Here is a 19,032-nt window from a genome sequence, read left to right on the forward strand (position 1 = left end):
TTGGCTATTTTTAAATGTATAGATTATTTGAAGATTTAAAGAATAAAATCTCAGATTAACTTAAAACATTGTCATATTTCATAATCTACTTAGCATTTATTTGCATAGATAAATAGCAGCTATGATACTGTTGAGAAAGCATTTTCAATGCTGAGATTGAAAAAGGTGAGTTTTTCATGTACATGTTATTTTTTACAACGATTTTGAGCATCCAACATTTTCCAGGGTTTCGATATAGAGTTTTAAATTGTATTATCATGAGAACCCTACAAATAAATGTCTGCAAACTGTGGGAAGTTGTTTTTATGCTGACGCAGTAAAGAAAATTTGTTGCCAAAAAACTCATCTTAAGAGGTAACCTAATTAATACATAGAGTCCACCTGCATGTGGTTTAACCTCAGTGTAAATGCTGCTGTTCTGTGAAGGACGAAAAGGTTTCATAGACAGAGAAACAAAAAAAAAACAGGATCACGAAGAACAGGAAACACACCAGAATGCTGAATGAGTTGCATCTTTCTGACAAGTTCCAACTTAATTTTCTCTGCTCTTATTAAGAAAATAACTATTTTAAAAGTTGTGATTAAACGTAAAAATACAGCAATATTTTCTATAATCCTGTTTTTTTTGTAAGAGCATGGGGTCAATATCAGCATCAGTCAAATACTGAAATATCAATATTGTATTAAAAATGAAAAAGGAAATACCTACTTTCCCCAATTCCACTTCATTATGGAAAGGGACAAGACAAAAATAAAGAAATTACATGTAGGGAACAGAGGCGGTATGACGTGTTCAGATCACAGCCTTCCCACAATGAAGCATGTTGGTGGCAGCATCATCATGTGGGAAGATCAGGCGACAGATCCACAAGACAACTGGAAACTTTTACCTTTTAGGAGGAAAATTACCTTTAAATTACATTAAAAGCATAAAGCAATGAAGGAATGAGCCTGTGGATAAAAGATCTAAACCCAATCAGGAATTTGGGATTAATTCACTATAAAATCCCAGTTATGCTGCTAAAAACTAACATCATGGTGAGCAGTGTATTCTCATTATGAGTTCGTATGAAATCGTATGAAAAGTTATGCACCGTAATTTTGTACGTTTTGTACGTTTTTTTTCGTCGTATGCGCATGCGCATCTGACGCACCATTCACGAATATAGAATATAAATTACAATTAGCCCTAACCCTGACCCTAACCCTAACCCTAAGATATAAAACAGCAAGCAACGTAGTTAGAGACATGAATAAGTGATGATTACACTGTTTTTCCCAGTTTTACGTCCGTCCGCGGATCTGCTTTTTTTTCTGTCTGCCAGTACATGCGTACTGATGTGGTTTTTTGAGGAAAAACGTCCAAAACGTACGAAATAGTGTGCATAACTTTTCGTACGATTTCATACGAACTGATAATGAGAATATGTTGTGGTGAGGTATGTTGCTTTTGTTTTGATTTTTCCCCATTTTGATTCTATTAGTCAAGATATCAATATTCAATGTTGTAGTTTAGGAGAACAGTAGTACCTACTTTATATATTAGTAGGCTATATATTATATGGTGGAGTACTGGCCTACTGGGTTAGAGCTTGTGCTCTGAGAAGGTTGCAGTTAACCGGTTCGATCCCTACAGCCTGCACTCTTGGTCTCTGAGCAAGACCCTTAACCCCACACTGCTCCCCAGGCGCCAAACAATGGCAGCCCACTGCTCCCCCAGGGGATGGGTTAAAATGCAGAGACCTAATTTCCCCATTGTGGGACAATAAAGGGATTTACATATTAATGGTTAATTTATAGCTGTTACTGTTTAAGGGGTTCTGAATATTTGCAATACCAGAGTAACAATCCCTTAGTCCCCAAAGTAGAATTCAACATCATCTTTTTGGTCATAAATACCACTAAACATGCAGATATAATGCTGTCCATCACTGATTCATGGATGCTGGAGGTAAAATAAGACATTCATACTCTATCTGTATAACATGTGTATTTTTTTTTAACTTGGTCAACTAGATTCTGTTGGTTGATTCAACAAAACTGCACTACAATAACTAGAATTTTGTTCCTTTAATGTTAAAGAAGAGGAAAGGTTAAAGGAGTGTAAATGCTTTTCCAAGCCACCGTCACTGTTACCTGAACACACAGTGACTGGAGCTCTGGTGCAGCTGAAGAATGTACATTGGAGTTAAAAGGTCACGGCACAAAGTTGCCCTGGGCTGAAGCATGAAAACCATTCAAGTCTTTGCAGGGAGGGGGGTGGTCATGGACACAAGAGGACCTGACCTGTCAGACCCAGCCTAAGAGAAAACAGTCTCAGCTTACTGACATGCTGAGTCTGGGTTGTACCAGGCAGCTTTTCCCATACCTGCCCTTCATCTGCCCACACTTACGGCCACATTCAAGTCCAGCCATCAAACTTATCAAAGAACAAAGGTTTCCTCCGGCCCCTTAGGTAACACCTCACCACAGAGGCATCTGTTAAAGAGGCATTATCAGAGCAAAGCTGACAGAATGTTACACAGGAGCTCAAAACTCCACCCCTCTCACCACACATCACAACTTGACCTTATTCAATCACAGTTCCTCTTCCTCCCTGCTTCTTCTATGTTTTATTCCAGAGTCTACTTTGCTTTTTTTTAAGCATCTAAGCCCTGCCAAGCTTGGCGGCAAAAGAAAACAGAAGAGTGAGATGGTGTAGGCAGACTGTGGATGCTCTTCAAACAGAGGAAACATCATGCCCTGGTACCCACACACCCACACGGTAACAAACTCACTGTGGCAAGAGGGGGGGGATGCACATTCCTGTGGTATCTGTGCAAGAGAAAGACAAAAAGAGTGCAGTGCCATGCATCTCACACATTTGGCACAACTGTCCATGGGTAATAAATCCCGAGCTGGGCTTATTCAGAGCCAGATCAGGGAGAAACGACATGCCCCATCATTCTGAAAGTGTCAGTGACACATCTGAACCTTGTGAAGGTGTCAGGACGCCCATAAGTCACTGCACTCTCTCACTCTGCACGTAAACATGTGTTATTGGGATGACTATTTAAAGAGTCCTTCAAGTAAACACAGTTTATTAAACAGACACCAATTCACACTGATGCGTAACAGATGAACGCGCGGCCCCTGGATGTGTGCAAATACTACCCATGCATGCGCTCCTGCAGGGCATGCACCAAATTCATCCTGATCTGTGGTGTGTGAGGGGATGATATATAAATATGCAGAGATATAAAGGTGATAAAACCCTGTTTTAGTTTCAACAATCAGTAGGAGAGAAGGTCTAGTCTGTGAGGCTGGACTGAGAGCGCAGCAGCACTAACCTGTTTCACTTCAGCGGGCATGGTCCAAAATCCCCCCGTTCGCTTTTTTCTTCTTTATTTAAAAAGATGGAAATCTATGTTCAGAAAAGAATAGTAGATCAAATCCTCCCGATGGAGGGTTGTTTATAACAGATACGGTCCTCCTTTCCAAAAAGTTCTCCTCTCCCTCCTCTCTTCTCACGTTTTTCTTGTTTATTTACGCAGAGTTTTCCCTCTGTGAGCGCAGAGGCAGCAGCTCAGACGCAGCCAGCCATCCTCTGTCAGATGCGTCAAGCTCATCACGGTTAGTTACACATGCACAGGAAGTGAGGCCGAGCTTTTTCAAAATAAATGTACTACCCTGGCTGATGAACGAAAAACTGTATGTAGGCGATGAGTAGAAACTGCAAAAACTGATCTAAATATAAAAAAGGTGTCTTAAAATAGTGGATGTGCCTCTAATTTTATTTGGTAGAGAACAGAATCTTCTAATCGAATGAGACTTTTTGCTCCTTAATTAAGATAATTAGATATTATGTACTTGAATAGATAATGCACTACAAACATTTTGGGAAAATGTCCAATAAGAAATGGAAATTTGACAGTTGACTCTTTGTTATTTTTGTTGGAAGTGTTCCCTGACCACCTGCTTACAGCAGAACAATGTTATATATTTCATATACATTGCAAGAAAAAATAAACTACTAATAGAATGAAGACTGACCCTCATACGATCTCTCAGTGGATACAGAAACCAAAACATGTTTACATGATGGAATATATGACTGCCTTCCTTAAAGTACATGTATTTATGAGAAGATGGACCCCAGTTACTGAATATCTTGCTTAGGACAAATACTATAAAAAGGTATAATTATTATCATTACTATCATTGTTATTATTATTATCATTATGGCTTTTTCTACATCTAAAATATCGTCTTCTAGAGTACAGACCCAGATAAGATGTGCTATATCCTTTACAGTAATGCTGGTTTCTGACAGTTTAGACCTAATTATTATTCTTATTTTTTTTTTCTGTTTGTTTGTTTGTTGTTTTTTTTTCTCTGTCTCCCCTGTTACTCTTTGTGATACTATTTGCCTGTGAATCTGGCCTTAAGGCAATAAAATTAAAAAAAGAAATAGATAATGAAATTTTTTTCTTATAACATTAGAAAATTACACTACTTACTTGAGAAATTTACTATAATCTTTGCAGTTTACAATAGTGTAAAGATGTCTATAAATAAATAATCAAAACAACTTTTTAACACCAGCTTCATAAACCTTTTGAAACTACAATAGCAGCAGATCAGGTCTTTGGCTTTATTTTCTGTTGTCTTATGATACAAAAAATAGATAAAATAAAATGTTTATCAATGCCTCTAAAATGAATTCTGTGTATAAAGATTCAGGATATTTTAAAGAATTTGAACATTACTTTATATCATCAATTACAATATGTCCTAAATGGTTATAGCATGCAGGTATTTCAACCAGCATTTTCTTGTTAAAAACATTAGGATGTCTTAGCTAAAAGTTCTTCAATAATGCAAAGATATCCAAAAATGTCTGTAACCTTACTTTTACTTTTTAATTAAACTTGCCCTTATTTATATAGAAAGCTTAACTATATATAAAACTGCTTAATCCAAAGTCCCCGAAAACGTAAAGTTAGGATGTGAAAAAGCTTATTCTATAATATATTTAGCTTAATAGATTATGGTTAATTTTTGTTTTGTTTTTAGTGGTAATTGAATGACAAAACAAGCTCTTATTGTGTAAAAATACATAAAAAAATTATGTTCTGATTGATCATTCTGTATGATAGATAAATAATTGTTTGTAATAAAAATCTGTAGACATTTAAGTAACTTCCTGCTTGTCTTTGCTGTGTCTTTTAGGCAGCATTAATAAATACAAACTGGTACTTTTGCATAAATCTGCAGCTTATAGGATGCAAACCATTCAAATTATTTCTTGAACCTGTGCTTTTATTTTGAAAGAACAATTCCTGTCTCTCCAGTGTAATTGATGCTGAAGCTGCTCTTAAAGAAAGGGGACTTGTCATTTGACAGAAATGTTTTATTCATGTGTGGATTGATTAAAAAAAGGAGGACATAGTCACAAACTGTCCTTTTATAGAAAACAGGAGCTTGAGCAAAGATTAGAGAATTGATCCAAGTTAGTTAGATAGTTAGAGAAGATAAACCTTCAGGGTTGATCAAGCTGGAGGATGATTGGGATTTCCAGACAAGACAAGAGCTGGGAATGTAGCAGCTTTCTCTGATTGGGTAAATGTCTTTCCCTCTATCTCTGGCATCAAGTAGGGTGGGACCAGCTCCCTCTTTGCTTTCCAGTTGCCTCTGTCTGTCAGACCAGCAACCCCTCCCCCTTGTTGGCACAGACAGAGAGAGAGGAGAAAAAAGAAGAGGGGGAAGGACTGAGTCTCGCACACAAAACAAAAGTTGCCCCTATTGAAGTTGAGGCATCCCATGGGCTACTCTGCAGATTTTTACACCCTGCACACACACACAGCTCCCTTTCTCAAACCTCTTTGAGACGCTCTTCTCGCTGCACTTGATACAAGGGAGGGGTTAGATGTACGTGAAAGAATTCACATTCAAATAACTGTGCTTGTGACCGAGACCGGGCAGGAATGTTAATCTAATAATGCCGATGGAAGCTTAACTAAAGACAACTCTGAGGGGACGGTTGAAAAGACAGGAGAGCCAGGCAAAAGGATGACTGGACTAAGTGGAGAACAGAGAAAGGAGGAATGGCAAACGGTTGAGCTTTCTTTCTTCCTTTTTTTGTCCAGCACCATGGCAGTGCTGTTTTAGGTCTCAGGATGTTACTGCTTCATTTCTTCCTAATGAAAGCCCCGGCTCACTATGCACCATTACATTTAGATCTCTTTACTTTCAACAACAGCACCAAGGATTTAAACTAAGGTTACAACAGAAGAGTGGTTTAACAAAGCAGCCCTCATACTCTCCATTAAGGTCCCTTCTTTTATGTGATTTTCAGCATAACATTCCATTTGAGCCACTTAAACACAGAGGGAATTTCATAACGCTGTTTAAAAATCCATTAAGTGCCCTGGGAAATACTCAGGAGGACAGATACGAAAAGCCACATCAGTCTGTGGTTTCACCATAAATGTATACATGTGTTTCATCTGACTGTCTAAATGCTGCCTTAGTTTCAAATCTCTAAAACTGTGCCACATGCACACCTGTGGATTTTTGCCCACTTATTTTCTCTTGTTTCATGCTGGGTACTGGTTTAAAAGATCCTTTACTGGATTGAGGTGTGTGCTTTTCCATTCATCCATCCATCCATCCATCCATCCATCCATCCATCCACCTGTCCTTCAATGCATCAATCCATCCATCCATCCATCCATCCATCCACCTGTCCTTCAATGCATCAATCCATCCATCCATCCATCCATCCACCTGTCCTTCAATGCATCAATCCATCCATCCATCCATCCATCCATCCATCCACCTGTCCTTCAATGCATCAATCCATCCATCCATCCATCCATCCATCCATCAATCTTTCAATGCATCAATCCATCCATCCATCCACCTGTCCTTCAATGCATCAATCCATCCATCCATCCATCCATCCATCAATCTTTCAATGCATCAATCCATCCATCCATCCACCTGTCCTTCAATGCATCCATCCATCCATCCATCCATCCACCTGTCCTTCAATGCATCCCTCCATCCATCCATCCACCTGTCCTTCAATCCATCCATCCATCCATCCACCTGTCCTTCAATGCATCCATCCATCCATCCATCCACCTGTCCTTCAATGCATCCATCCACCCATCCACCTGTCCTTCAATGCATCCATCCATCCATCCACCTGTCCTTCAATGCCTCCATCCATCCACCCATCCATCCATCCATCCACCTGTCCTTCAATGCATCCATCCACCCATCCACCTGTCCTTCAATGCATCCATCCATCCATCCGCCTGTCCTTCAATGCATCCATCCATCCATCCATCCATCCACCTGTCCTTCAATGCATCCAACATCCATCCTGCAATGCATCCATCCATTCATCCATCAATACATTCATGCATCAATGCATCCATCCATTAATTCATTTATTCATTCATTCATTCATTCAACATCCATCCTTCAATGCATTCATGCATCAAAACATCTATCCATTCATCCATCTATCCATCCCTCCATCCACCTTTCCATCCATCCATCCATCCATCCATCTATCCATCCATCCATTCATTCATTCATTCATTCATTCGTTCAACCATCCATCCTTCAATGCATTCATTCATCAAGGCATACAGGCTTGGAGCTTGGAATCATGAGGTTGTGAGTTTGAAACCCACTTCCACAGACTACCCATCTGGCTCTCTGAGCAAGACAATTAACTTCCAATTAGTCCCCAGACAGTAAATTTCCCCAATGTGAGATCAATAAAGTTAAATAATTGTTTTATTATCATTCATACATCCACCCATCCATCCAAAAAAGATCAAACTGTAAAAGATCAAAGTAAAGAAGGTGGCGGGTCCAGATGGCATCAGCTCTAGGCTCCTTAGGTGTTGTGTAGATCAGCTGTGAGGCATTGTGGGACTAATGCTTAACATAAATCTGAAAGGGGATAGGTACCACAGCTGTGGAAGACCCTCCTGTTTCCCTTAGACCACACACCTGAAACACCTCATCAGCTATAGGCGGGGAGCACTAACCTTTCATCTGTCCTCAACCATCTGCAGTCTTTCTACCAGCGTAGAATCAGATTGGATGATGCCGTCACCGAACTCCCAACTCTGCTAGTCTTTACAGAAAGAGTGAGAGCAAACTCTTCCTGCTTAAAGAGGCTGAGAGAATCAAACAAAATCTTTAGCAGCAACCGTAGAACTCCAGAAATAATTTCTTTGGTTCTGTGACGGCATTAGCCATCTTTTATGGGGTGGTATATTGGATTAGCAACTATCAGCAGCTCAGAGGAAGTGGTTGGATAAACCCTTTAGGAAGGCCAGGTTTGTCTTTGGGTATCAGTTGGTGGGATATTGGGAAAATATTACACCAATGTTGGAAAATGTCTCCTATCCCATGTCTCCAGTGAAAGACTCTAGCACCCAAGATGCAAAAAAGTAGCTTCCATGCAGATCCTTCCTTCCTCCCTGCTGCTGTTAAGATTTTATTGTCTTTACTGATCCCGCCAGGTGCATTAGAGGTTTAACCATACAGCACTGACTGCATTAGTTCTTAATTTGACCAAGATTTGTTTGCACTGTTTCTAATCCACCATGTGTTTGGGAAGTGTCCATTAGTTGTGTTGTTTACATGAGATGTGTTTTCAATGTCTCTTTAAGGTAGCTGATACCACCAGGTAATAATTTGTGGCTTAAAATAAAAGATAATGCAGATATTTTTTAGAAGAATGACATTTAATAACAATCTTCCTGCTCCATTAGGTGCATATGAGAACAGACAGCAGGTCAATAACAGCTTGATTCATCATATAGTGACTAAAGTTTCAAGGTTACAGAACATTTACAGTCAGCAGGAGGATGTTTTTGAATCCACAGGGTTTCTAACAAATTAATCCAAACAGCTATAATTATTTATGGAGGACTCTTATGTCTAGGACTAAAAGATTAACATATCACTCCTGTGTTTTAATACCTCATTATTCATTTGATAACCTCTATTCTTTTTGCGAGTGTGGGCTTAAATGAAAGGCTCGGTTGGTCTTGGATGAGATCAAAGCTGTTTCTCCTCCAAGAGGTCTTTGTCAACAGTCTGAGTTCTCTCTCTGAGTGAAGAAGGAAAATAAGACACAGAGAAGCATATATTTAATCTCTGGAGCACTGCTTGAAGTGGGATGAATCCCCAACTCTTTCTACACTAGGTACAACTTTGAGGAACAATATAAAAAATGCATCATGTAGCACAGTGTACCCTAAAATCTGAGTCCCTTTCTTCATATAGGCAGCATGCATATCGACACTTACAGTCACCTTCAAAGTATCTATGAGACAAGAACCTCCTAATAGTCAGTTTGGTTAGATGGAGATCGCAATTAATTTCCACTGGAAAAAAAATATGGAGTACCATTTATTTAGCAAAACGCTAGGTAAGTTTTTCTATAAAGAAATTCTAATAACAATAAATTGTTGAATAAATTGATCTCACTTTAGAGAAATGTAACTCTGCATTTAACCCTTGGGGAGCAGTGGGCTGCCATCGTCGGGCACCCGGGGAGCAATCAGGGTTAAGGGTCTTGCTCAGAGACCCAGAGTGGCAGTCTGTGGGAGTGGGTTTTGAACTCACAACCTCAGAATTCCAAGCTCTACTTACTTACTCCTAATATCCAAGTACATTTTACTTGTATCTGTTAAGTTGAGAACTTATTTCCATTTTTTAATACTATGTAGTAAGATGAACTGAACTCATTCAATGGATGTAAATTTATAAATTTATACTAAGTAACACATTAAATATGAAGTTAAATTTTGAAGTAAAGACATTTACAGTAAATTTTATATAAAAATCGAGGTAATATTTACCTCAGTTGGTAAATCAGGGGCTGGACCATCCAGCAGCAGCTCTGGCTTTGTGACAAGGCTCATTGCTCAACTGTGAAAAACCTGCCCCATGTTCAACTCTATCCATCTTTTCTTTCTTGCCAGTTCGTGTGATATTCCCCAAGCTTCGTCAGATTAGAAGGAGAGAATCAGTGAATGGCCATTTTTTTATGCTTTGCTACAGATTCTAAGCTAGATTGAGGCTCTGTAGAGGAACTGGTTTAATCTAACACAAGATAATGTTTCTAACCAGGCTAGCGGTGTCGAAACGTAAGACATTAACAACCAAGATCCCAAAGTTAAAATGCAGTCTAGGGCCACAATTTTTTTTCTGTAATTAGAAAACAATGATTTCATATTAAAATATTTTATTCTACACATTGGGTTGGAAATTAAACATACAGGTGCTGGTCATAAAATTAGAATATCATGAAAAAGTAGATTGATTTCAGTAATTCCATTTAAAAAGTGAAACTTGTATATTATATTCATACATTACATACAAACTCATATATTTCAGATGTTTATTTTGTTTAATTTTGATGATTACAAATGACAACAAATGATAATCTCAAATTCATCATATCAGAAAATTAGAATATTGTGAAAAGGTTCAAAATTGATGGCCCCTGGTGCCACACTCTAATCAGCTAATTAACTCAAACCACCTGCAAAAGCCTTTAAATGGTCTTTCAGTCTAGTTCTATAGGCTACACAATCATGGGGAAGACTGCTGACTTGACAGTTGTCCAAAAGACGACCATCGACACCTTGCACAAGGAGGGCAAGACACAAAAGGTCATCGCTAAAGAGGCTGGCTGTTCACAGAGCTCAGTGTCCAAGCACATTAATAGAGAGGCGAAGGGAAGGAAAAGATGTGGTCGAAAAAAGTGTACAAGCAAGAGAGATAACCGCACCCTGGAGAGGATTGTGAAACAAAACCCCTTCAAAAATGTGGGGGAGATTCACAAAGAGTGGACTGCAGCTGGAGTGAGTGCTTCAAGAACCACCACACACAGACGTATGAAAGACATGGGTTTCTGCTGTCGCATTCCTTGTGTCAAGCCACTCTTGAACCACAGACAGCGTCAGAAGCGTCTTGCCTGGGCTAAAGAGAAACAGGACTGGACTGCTGGTGAGTGGTCCAAAGTCATGTTCTCTGATGAAAGTAAATTTTGCATTTCCTTTGGAAATCAAGGTCCCAGAGTCTGGAGGAAAAGAAGAGAGGCACTTCATCCACGTTGCTTGAAGTCCAGTGTAAAGTTTCCACAGTCAGTGATGGTTTGGGGTGCCATGTCATCTGCTGGTGTTGGTCCATTGTGTTTTCTGAGGTCCAGGGTCAACGCAGCCACATACCAGGAAGTTTTAGAGCACTTCATGCTTCCTGCAGCTGACCAACTTTTTGGAGATGCAGATTTCATTTTCCAACAGGACTTGGCACCTGCACACAGTGCCAAAGCTACCAGTACCTGGTTGAAGGACCATGGTATCCCTGTTCTTAATTGGCCAGCAAACTCTCCTGACCTTAACCCCATAGAAAATCTATGGGGTATTGTGAAGAAGAAGATGCAATACACCAGACCCAACAATTCAGAAGAGCTAAAAGCCACTATTAGAGCAACCTGGGCTATCATAACACCTGAGCAGTGCCACAGACTGATCGACTCCATGCTACGCCGCATTGCTGCAGTAATACAGGCCAAAGGAGGCCCAACTAAATACTGAGTGCTGTACATGCTCATACTTTTCATGTTCATACTTTTCAGTTGGCCAACATTTCTATAAATCCTTTGTTTTTCTTGGTCTTCAGTAATATTCTAATTTTCTGATATGATGAATTTGAGATTTTCATTTGTTGTCATTTGTAATCATCAAAATTAAACAAAATAAACATCTGAAATATATGAGTTTGTATGTAATGTATGAATATAATATACAAGTTTCACTTTTTAAATGGAATTACTGAAATCAATCTACTTTTTCATGATATTCTAATTTTATGACCAGCACCTGTATGTTGTCATTGTTGCAAAAAGAGAGATATTGGCAGAAAGCCAAAGAATGGAGAGAGATTCTGTGTGTGTTTAAACATATTTGGACAGTCAGAAATAAAAGTATTAGAAATAAAAAAACATCTAGCGCAGCTCAGAGGAGCATTGGTGCTGCCTTGGAGCAAGAAGGTTCTGGGTTCGGTTCTTGGCCCAAGGGCTTTCTGCACGGAGTTTGCATGTTCTGCCTGAGCATGCGTGGGTTCTCTCCGGGTACTCCGGCTTCCTCCCAGAGTCCAAAAAAATGACTGTTAGGTTAATTTGCTTTCTCTAAATTCTCCTATGTGCGTGAATGGTTGTATGTCCTGTTTGTCTCTGTGTTGCCCTGCGATGGACTGGCGACCTGTCCAGGGTGGACCCTGCCTCTCGCCCATTGACAGCTGGAGATAGGCACCTGCACCCCCTGCGACCCCACTTGGGATTAAGCGTGTTAGAATATGGATGGATTGATGGATAAAAAACATCAATACAAATTATTGCAATTATTTTTTTACGACATTTTGCATATTATCTTCCAGTTTTCTACTGATCAGCATATCTTCTGCATATTCATGATGGTAAATAGGCTAAATGGGCGCCACCTGCTACTTAGCTCATGATGGTTAGTAGATCAGCTTTGCAACATGTTTGCACATGTTTTTCTACACACAAACCGTTGCAAGATCAGGCCCTTAAATTTGTTTCTCCTGTTGGAAGATGAACATCCGCTTAGTTTTTAGCTCAATCTTTCCTCCTCCCAACACTGGCCAGCTGTTGCGCCAAGGTTGCTCTCACTGTCAGAATCTGTTTCCTCTGAATCAGGAGCAGGCACTCAGCTGCAGAGATTCCCCTTAAAGCAATGTTGATTATTTAAACAAAAGCATAAATGTGATGAAATAATCACACAGCTTTTATGTTAATGTTACACACTTCTGATGCACAGTTTCTCTTCATTTTTTTTTAATACATGGTACAATATATACCTAGCTTCCTTTAGATGGGTCTTCTGGCTGCTACTCTTCATATTGCTTTATGATGGACTTTATCTACAAGATAGATTACTGTCAAAGACTGATGAATGTAGTGCAAACCTGCATATTTTTACTTGTAAAAAAGGTTCTAAATCATGTCCCTTTTCCCTCTACTTTTCATCACACCTCATTTCATCAGTGGCTTTTTATCTAGTTTCTTTGGTGCAAAAATTAGTTAGCAATGCCCTGTGCTGACTCAGATACTCTGAGTGCGACAAACAACACAGACCTACAATACAGTCTACCAAAAAAGTTCCCCTGAACATGACTTAGGTTTGTGGCTGTGATAGGACATGGATGCCCTTTAATTGGACAGAACTTGCACCTTTCATAATTAACCTGATCTACTCTCCATCAATTAGCAACAAAGTAGAAAGGGGAAAAAAAAAATAAAGTGAACTATTTCAAGTTTTGCCATCTAACATTTAGACGTGGAGAAACAGAAAGGTGTAGGAATGTTCTAGGAGCTGCAATAAAAGCCTCAGCAGTCTACTCCACGCTGTCGAGATGTACGGTTTGAAACAGATGGTAGAAAGGTTAATGTTCAGCAACAAGGCACGAGCTGACAGCCAGACACCTCCAGTGAAGCTACATCTGTTAACATCACGTTTCCAGCTTCCGTTAATGATGGCAGATGTGCAGAGGAGCGGAGAGGAAAGTTTGAAGAAAAAGGAGATGTGCAGTGGAAAAAAATTACTTGATGTTGTAACCACAAAGAAATGCCATAGATAGTCTAATCAGTCATGAGGAAAGTCTATTGCATTTTAATTTTAAAATAATGATCTTTGTCAGGAAGGCTCCTCTTAGGGAAATTATTCTTGCTATTAAAGTTTAGCTATGAGGTGAACAAGTTAACAAAATATCCAAGCAAATACAAAGGAGGTTTTGATAGGAAAAACAAAAAGACAATACTGGCCTTGCTGCTCCGTCTTCTCTGAAACAATCACTGCACTGTGTTCAGGGCAGAAGACAAGAATTATTTACAACTGCAAGAGCCTCCGGAGGAAGATTATCTTCTCTGACAGACTGCTGTTTATTCAAACAACGACACAGTCAGAAAGAAATCGTTCATCTAATGACTTTTACCATCATGTTTTATTTTACACTCGAAGAATTGCTTGTCAGCAATGCAGAGTATTGCGGCCTTATTTATGATGGGCCTTTGTTTTCCAACAAGGCAATTTTAGCCTAATTTAGAGAGATAAAACTCTGTTTAAAAGCCATCACTTCACATCAGAGGGGCTCCATTTTCAGCCTTTATGCTGCAAAAATGTATTTGCACTTTAAGATTTGTCCTATCCCAAGAACTGGATTTGATTCTTCTTTGATTCTCCTTTTGCACAAATACAAAATGAGGAGCTCATCATACATTATGGGATGCATTTATTTATTCTAAACACCTTTCTCAGTAATGGAGTTTCTGTAATCTTGATCACTGATTTCAACTTTTGTCATTTTGAGGGTGAAAACAACCACAGAAATTTAATAATCTGTGACTGGCTACTTTTCAGGAAATCACTCTTCTACTGTTTTCCTCTTGGTTAGTAACTTCAGGAAGCATGTCACTACCCGATCGGTCCAGGAAGCACGATCCGTACCATCAGCTCATTTACGCAACCTGATATACATCCAGGTCGCCCTCAATTTTAATTATTAAAAATGACCTAAATTATGTTTTTCCCTCCCTAAAAATAGTAAGCGTACTAAACTATAGTGAGTTAAAGGTTAATAATGTATCTCCTGAAAAAATAAATGCATATGAATCTTATTTGCTTTATCACTTTTTTTCTTTTGCCAGAAATGAGCTCTTACAGTACTTCCACTTTTTCGCCTTTGGATTTTAACAAAAAGTCTTTTTGAGTTTTATTTTTTCCTTTCGTGTTAACCATATAGTATATATTGCATAACCTAAAGAAAGAGACAACAACAAAAAAGATAAACTTGGTAAACATTATATTCTGCCGGTCTTTTCTAAGCATGTCCGATGATGACATGACAAATTTTTAGAGATGCAGTGTAGTATTATTCATTAATTTAAGGATAGAAATTAGTACTTTTAGTACCATAATTACATTAATTATGGCTTGCACATGCGCAAAAGAGCCAATGGTACGGATAGTGCTTCAGGGATGGATAATGACCATCAGCTCAGTTGCACATGCGTAACCAGAATATAATCCTGCTTGCAACTGATAAAAATAGATGTTTTATGTCTATAACTAGTTATAAAAAGACTACTAAGCCACATTGTGTAAAAGATTAACAAAAACTTTGCTGTGAGAATAAATACGTTTAGATCATTTCTGTAATATTATTCGTCTTTTACAGATTTGTTCTGGAAAATGCTATTCCCATCCCTGCCCTCCATCAGGCAGTGTATTGATTGGCTTCAGATGATCAACTAATCTGAATTTAATTTTACCTGTGTTGTATGTATCTCTTCGTCTAATAAACAACACAACAAAAAAATTGTGATGGCCAGTAACACTGTTAGGAGTAGCCAAAAACATGTCAATTAGAAGCAAAATAATAAAGTTGCTTGAGTGTGTCAGTGCGTTATAAATGCATATATGAAAAGATTTCAGGTCGGAAAAGTTAGAAGAAGTTGAGCAGTATAAGTTTTATTTTGGACAATTTAAATTGATATTTGTGTAAATGGCAGTAATGCTAAATATGGCTAGTAAATAATCTATTAAACACAGATAGTTCCATGGCAAGAATACATAATCCAAGACAAACTAACAGGTCACTTTATCCACTTTAAATTCATAAAAACAAAAAGCAAGATTAAAGATTTAATTAATACTAAAGATTTCTTTACAATTTGACTGCCTCACTGACAACTGCTGCATTAGTCATATTGGTATTATAGAATTTAATGATCATTTATTCCTGAATAGTAATGGACTTTAAATTTTGAATGTAAGTATTAGTTGTGTTTAGAAGGAGCAGTTTGATAAACAATTTAACTGATCTGTTCGTCGCAGCTTCTTTATTCTTCATGGCAATGACTTGGAATGTAGTTTGATATTTGAAAAAAAAAAGCTTTGATGTAGTTAAGTTACTTTTGCCTTTTTGTAGCTTAGCTTGATAAAATTATCTGATGGGTAGCTTCAGTGTATTAAAGCTTCATCTAATGTAAACTAAGTTCTAGCTTAACTCACTAAATGTTCTTAGTAGCAACATAGTGCAATCACCTTAAGTCAGGCAGATCTGAGCATGTTGACATCATACAAGCAACATAAAGGACAGAATTCAATCTTATCCCTTTTCTCAGAAAAGTCATTATTATTATTATCATTATTATTATTATTATTATTATTTGAAACAATGTAGTTTGGGCTGCTCAGTGGCGCAGTGGGTAGCACTGCTGCCTTGCAGTAAGAAGGTTCCGGGTTGGATTCCTGGCCCGTGGTCTTTCTGCGTGGATTCTACATGTTCTCCCTGAGCATGCGTGGGTTCTCTCCAGGTACTCTGGCTTCCTCCCACAGTCCAAAAACATGACTATTAGGTTAGGTGGCTTCTCTAAATTCTCCTTAGGTGTGAGTGTGAATGATTATTTGTCCTGTTTGTCTCTGGGTTTCCCTGCGATGGACTGGCGACCAGTCCAGTGTGTACCCCGCCTCTCGCCATAGGCGGCTGGACATAAGCACCAGCACCCCTCGCAACCCCAGCTTTGATAAAACCATGACAATAAAATTCATGGATGGATGGAGGGAGGGACAATGTAGTTTAGCTGCTTTAATAATCACAGTAATGAAATGAGTACTTTCAGTACCATAATTAAATTATTTAATAGGGACCTGGATGGATTTCTGGATAGACATTTGCAAATGAGGGGATGGTACATATCAGGTAGCGGCACGTTTTTCTCTTCAAGAGTTGAATTCTGACTTCATATCAAAATTTAGCTTTATGCACATATAACATTAAGTCAAGTTGTTTAATCTCTATGATTCAATGGGTTCAAGTTTGAGATTGTAATAAAAAAAAAAAAACTAAAACTTTCAGATAATTAGTATTTCTAAATAAATCCTGCAGGTCTTTGTTTTCCTGAATCATTCCAAGTGAAGTGTCTTATTTCTTTTCTTATTGTTCTTTTAAAATACAAAAATCTGTTCACCTAAATGATCTGGCTATAGCTAAACATATCTCCTCGATAAAACACCAACGGTTACAAATGTCCAGACTCTGCGGTCTCCAGTCTATTTAAGGGCTGTTTAGATGTACGGCCAACATCATCTCAAGAATAAACCATGCCTCATGAGGTCGGACCCCAGGGTGCAAAGCTAAAAGGTGCTTTGGACTCAGTGTCCCTTGTGTGCAGGGAAACAAACTGCAGACCCCTACTACTTCAAAAAACACTTCTGCTGTTAAAAGTACACAAGCTGATAATATCCTTCACACACACAAGTGGAGACGTGATCATTTACACGGACCAGAAAATCCCAAAAGGTTTCTTTCTGTTTCCATTAAATAGAGTCAAGAATCTAAAGGAATTCCACAGAGATGATCGAAGTGAGAGTTAGTTTACTTCTGCTGAATTCATTCAGCTCCTGGATTTGGATGGAGGGTCTACTGGGGGTTTCTGCCCTTTGGTCCTCTGTCGAATGTTCCTTAATGAAGAATCTGGCCACAGGCTTCAAAACAAACATCCACCTGTATTATCTAATTTGAACTTCCCCTGAGATTACACAAGAGTTTGAATTTACCAGGAACTTAGATTTAAGGTAGTATTTGACCTATACTGAATCTGTCTCTTTTTTGTTTCCTCAGTATCTAAAGAAATAGTTTAAGCTGTGAAACATATGATGTCCAGGTTTAGTGATGAAAAACAGCCTAAAACAAGCCACCTCTATGTTTCTCATTTTTTCTGTTTACAAGCATGTTAGTAATGAAGTAAAAATGTCGCAAAGGTATGTCAAACTTATGGGAATTATTAATTAAAGGCTTTGAAGAGCGACTTAACCACAACAATAATTTTGTAAGACTGTTTTCAATTGACATTTTTTCATATAGCTATCCTGCTGGACACTAGGCAGGGTCAGGTCACATTCCTCAGGTGCCACCGGGGTCTTGTGAGGGAGAAGGACTTTATTTTTAACAGATGGGCTGATGTTTAGTCTGCGTTTATAACAGCTAAACCCAGCTATCTGTTTACACTAGCAGGGCCTTCCTCCAAAGCAACAACTCTAGCTTGAGGCGGGCCTTTTTAGATGCTTAGCAGATTTGATCATTTAGTTTTAGGCTAAGTGAGGTTTCAATGATTTCTGTAAACGGTTTGAAGGGGAACCAGGATCGTCACTAGGTCCAGTACCAGACATTAGCAGTCTTCCAGTCAGGACATTACAGAGACAGTGTTCAATGAAATAAGAGTGTTGATCAGTCCATTTTATTTGAGCTCCTGGAACACTGGGTGAGCCTTTTTGGTGCAGAACTGGACTCATTTAAATCCCACTAGAAGGACGGGGGATATTTTTGTGTCAGTAGATGAATTTACATAAGAGACCAAAAAAATTTCTGTTTAGTTTATTTATATAGCGCCAATTCACAACACAAGTAATCTCAAGGCTCTTTGCAGTTCACCAGTTCATCCAGTCAAATTGATTGAAAGTTTTTTATCTAAGGAAAACCAGTTGATTGCATCGACTAATTGACTCAAAGGCAATCCCTCACACTAAGCATGCTTGTAGCGACAGTGGAGAGGAAAAACTCCCTTTTTACAGAAAGAAACCTCCAGCAGAACCAGGCTCAGTGTGAGCAGCCATCTGCCGAGGCCGACTGGGGTTCAAGGAGACAGAAGCAGAGATACAAATGTCAACTTTAAAAGGCGGCCCCGTCCAGGAAACACACAGAAAGGTAAATCAAATGTGACTTGCCCAAAAGTCAATCCTCCTCACTGCTATGGTGACTCAAAAAGCTAGTAAGAGAGCCTCAGTTGATCCTGAATGGTGCTACCCATGTCCTCACTAAAACTAAGAAAGTGGAACACATTAGCCCAATGCTCAGATCGTTACACTGGCTCCTCGTATCTCAGAGAATAGCTTTTTAAATGCTTCTGTTAGTCTATAACTGTAT

The 19,032-nt window shown here is 38.7% G+C and overlaps 1 protein-coding gene across 6 annotated transcripts in view; it reads right to left on the reverse strand.

The window, feature by feature from the left end:
- Positions 1 to 19,032, reverse strand: part of arvcfb (ARVCF delta catenin family member b) — a 386,639-nt gene that overhangs the window by 190,249 nt on the left and 177,358 nt on the right. Inside the window, exon 1 of one of the 6 annotated variants that reach the window (XM_038273625.1) lies at positions 3,330 to 3,598. The exons of the other annotated variants lie outside the window; for them this stretch is intronic. Coding sequence (XP_038129553.1) covers positions 3,330 to 3,350 — 21 coding nt within the window. The 5' untranslated portion in view covers positions 3,351 to 3,598. Of the gene's footprint in view, positions 1 to 3,329; positions 3,599 to 19,032 lie in introns of those variants that run through there. 6 annotated transcript variants of the gene reach the window in all.

The sequence above is a fragment of the Cyprinodon tularosa genome, unplaced genomic scaffold, assembly GCF_016077235.1.
Source record: "Cyprinodon tularosa strain WSP-4 unplaced genomic scaffold, ASM1607723v1 ctg88, whole genome shotgun sequence".
NCBI classification, from domain to species: Eukaryota; Metazoa; Chordata; class Actinopteri; order Cyprinodontiformes; family Cyprinodontidae; genus Cyprinodon; species Cyprinodon tularosa.